The sequence below is a fragment of the Crocuta crocuta genome, unplaced genomic scaffold (genome assembly GCF_008692635.1).
Source record: "Crocuta crocuta isolate KB4526 unplaced genomic scaffold, BGI_CrCroc_1.0 scaffold241, whole genome shotgun sequence".
Lineage (NCBI taxonomy): Eukaryota > Metazoa > Chordata > Mammalia > Carnivora > Hyaenidae > Crocuta > Crocuta crocuta.
In genome coordinates this window covers 3,212,295-3,215,514 of record NW_027527807.1, presented here as the reverse complement: position 1 = coordinate 3,215,514, position 3,220 = coordinate 3,212,295, and the positions used below count along the sequence as shown (strand labels likewise).

The window sequence follows — 3,220 nt, the reverse complement described above, 5'->3', positions numbered from 1 at the left end:
GCAGGGGAGGGTCAGCGAGAGAGGGAGACACAGAATCTGAAGACAGGCTCCAGGCTCTGAGCTGTCAGCACAGAGCCGACGCGGGGCTCGAACCCATGAACATGAGATCATGACCTGAGCCGAGTCGGACACTTAACCGACTGAGCCACCCAGGTGCCGCAAGATTTTATTTTCTAAAAGTAATCTCTGCACCCAATGTGGTGCTCAAACTTACAACCCTGAGATCAAGAGCCATGTGCTTGGGGCGCCTGGCAGGCTCAGTCCGTGGAACATGTGACTCTTGATCTCAGGGTTGTGAGTTGGAGCCCCATGTTGGGTGTAGAGACTACTAAAAAATAAATAAAGAAACCTAAAAAATTAGACCGTACTAATTGGTGCCCCCACGACAGTGTGTTAAAATGACCTGTCTCCTCACAAGCTTGTCAGTGCTGGCTATTCTCAGTCTAAAGTGCTATCATTTCAAAAGGTAAAAATGGTATCTCCTTGTTGCAACTTGTGTTTTAAAAATAGCGAGAGGCCATCTTTTTATATTTCTGATTCAGCTACGTTGCACGTTTGTGTCCTTTGGCAGCTGGCTTTATATTAGTATATTGCAGAGAGGAGAGGCCTTGCAGATAATATGGGATTATGATACATTCTCCTTTAAAGGACAAATAAGCCCTGGAGATTTATGCTTATCATACAACCTGTTCTTAAACGCTGTGTTTGGCGTCATTTTGGAGGGCCGAACAGAAGAGCAGTTAACCAACCGTAATCGAGATTTGGGTTTCATAGTGATTATCACCTTGTGGGATTACCTCTTGATTTATCAGCCACATGAAAGATGATCAGATAATATAATCACATAAGCCAGGGATAGAAATAAACATTTGCTCATCCACCATGGACAGTTCAGAAATAGCTCACTGGCAGGTGGATGGTATGGGTTCCGGCACATGGTGGGGGAGGGGGGAGTTGTGTGTGTGTGTGAGCACATGCGTGTGTGTGGGCAGGCACATACTGTTTGCCTTTGAAAGCCATCAGTGGAGGAATGGAGAGGGAGAGAATATTGTAGGGCTGGAGAACATCTAGAAGCTCTCATCTGGGGACATCTTCCAGAAGCAGGGAAGTGGTCACTTCCTGTTAGCCTTTGTAGGGTACTTTTCCTGCTGTTCGTCCTAGAGTGGCAGTCCCAACATCACATCCCTAATGTCGAGAGAGGTTGGAATTCTGTTCTGTCATAAAGCTCTTTTTGGTTTGTCTGGTGCTGTGCTGGGACTAGAATTAGGTTGATAGCTGGCAATTCTCAGATATTTGCCTAGTGGCCGGGGGCATGAGGTGTGTAAGGCTGATACTATCACCATTCACCAACGGCTTCCTGTGAAACAAAGGGCATCCTCAAATTTAAATTTTCACAGATATTGCTAGATTGCCCATGAAATGACTGTACACGGTCATGGTCTTCAGCAACGTTTGACAGAGCTTTGCAGGCATCATCAACCTTAATCTTCAGTTTTGTAAGGTCAGTAGGTAGGGGTATTATCTGGTGCAGATTATAATGCAAATGGTGGCCCCCCGAGTTGTGCACGCATGCTGTGGCCCTGACTCCCCATTTTACAGAAGCAGACATTGAGGCATCGGGAGGTTAAGGTGCTTGTTCAGAGTTACGCAGCTGCTGAATGTCAGAGCTGAGATTCCAACCCAGGCTCATTGATTCCAGAGCCCATGGCAACTGGGTCCATGTCCATCTTAAAGATACGTAGCCCCCTTGGTAAGGAGCTGGAAGGGGGGAATTGGGGTACGTTCAGGGCAGTACCATTCCTCCTATTTCTGAGTGCAAACAGAAGCCTTGTAGCTTCAGTATGGTCCAACTGGTCACCCTCCAGGCCCCTGCCGGTGCCTTCAGCGAGAAGCAGCCTCCAGAGACAGAATAAACCAAGTAATTTGGCTCAGGACAAGGTATTGGAGAAATAAATTGCTGTTGCACCATGAATATAATAAGGCAGTTAGGTACATGGAAATAGCTATCTTTTGATTACACGAGTGAAGATGATGTGCAGCAAATTTTAAGTCCAAGCTGCCTTTTCTTTGGCTTCCTCCCTGCCAACTAGCTACACATTTCTAACTGCCTCCCCGAAATGTCCAGCTGGTGTGTGCTCTGGGAACACTAATCTGACTTTTCATATTAGCCCAGGCAAAATATAATTAGGAAGAAACTCTTCTGCCAAAAAATGTCACATGCCAATGTCAAATAGAGATGATTTGTGTGTATCCACTCTTTGGGCTTTCTTTTGCACCAGTATTGACTCCTAATGGTATTGTATAATCTGGACTTGACTATGTGGCCAAAGAAGATGATAAAATTGAATTTTCGTTACGGAAATTTCATTTGCTTTCTCTTTTCCCTATCCCCACATTTGGACAGATGCACTTTCACTAAAAGGAAAGAGACTGGATTTTTATGGAAGAGCTGACACGTATGTGAGGCTGACCAACATGGTTCCGGAACTCAGTCGATTCACAGCATGCATTGACCTGGTATTCGTGGATGACGAATCAAGTGATTGGATGGCCTTCTCCTATACTACTAATAACACCTTCCTGGGCAGAGAAGACATAGACCTTGGACTTGCAGGAGACCATCAGCAGCTAATACTGTACAACTTGGGGAAGACTTTTTATATCCGTTACCACCTGACTCCATTTCAATGGTATACAATCTGCTTGATATGGGATGGTGTGAAGGGCAGATTAGAGCTCTTCCTGAATACAGAACGGATACTAGTAATGATGGATCAACCACAAAACCTGACGCCTAATGGGACTCTGATTCTAGGACATTTTCTCAAGAACTGGGACAGCCAGGTCAAAAGCACACTGCCTGCCTTCACTGGCAGCTTGTACTACTTTCAACTCTGGGACCATGTCCTGGAAAATGAGGAGCTGACGAAGTGTTTGGGTGGAAACGTAGTTAGTTGGGACGAAGATATTTGGCTCATCAACAAGGTCATTCCGACTGTTGACATGAGGCTGCGCTGCTGTGAGTAACTTCTGAATTGTCCTCCCTTGGCAAGGGTTATGCTGATGCAGTCATCTGCTTGGTGCCTTGGATGACCCCCTCTGGGCCAAGGCTCTGTTTTCTTCAGAAGGGCCATTGTTGCCACCATTTTGTCACCTTCTTTTTAATGTAGAGCAAGTACTATTGTCCTTGTTTTTTTTTTTTTTTTTTCTTTTCTTTTTT

General features: G+C 45.3%; 1 protein-coding gene across 1 annotated transcript in view; it reads left to right on the top strand.

Moving 5' to 3' along the window:
• Nucleotides 1-882: 882 nt before the first annotated feature.
• ADGRG4 (adhesion G protein-coupled receptor G4) overlaps nucleotides 883-3,220 on the top strand; it is a 105,396-nt gene continuing 103,058 nt past the window's right edge. Inside the window, 2 exon segments of the mRNA XM_077773981.1 lie at nucleotides 883-919; nucleotides 2,405-3,019. Of these exon segments, the coding sequence (XP_077630107.1) occupies nucleotides 883-919; nucleotides 2,405-3,019 (652 nt within the window).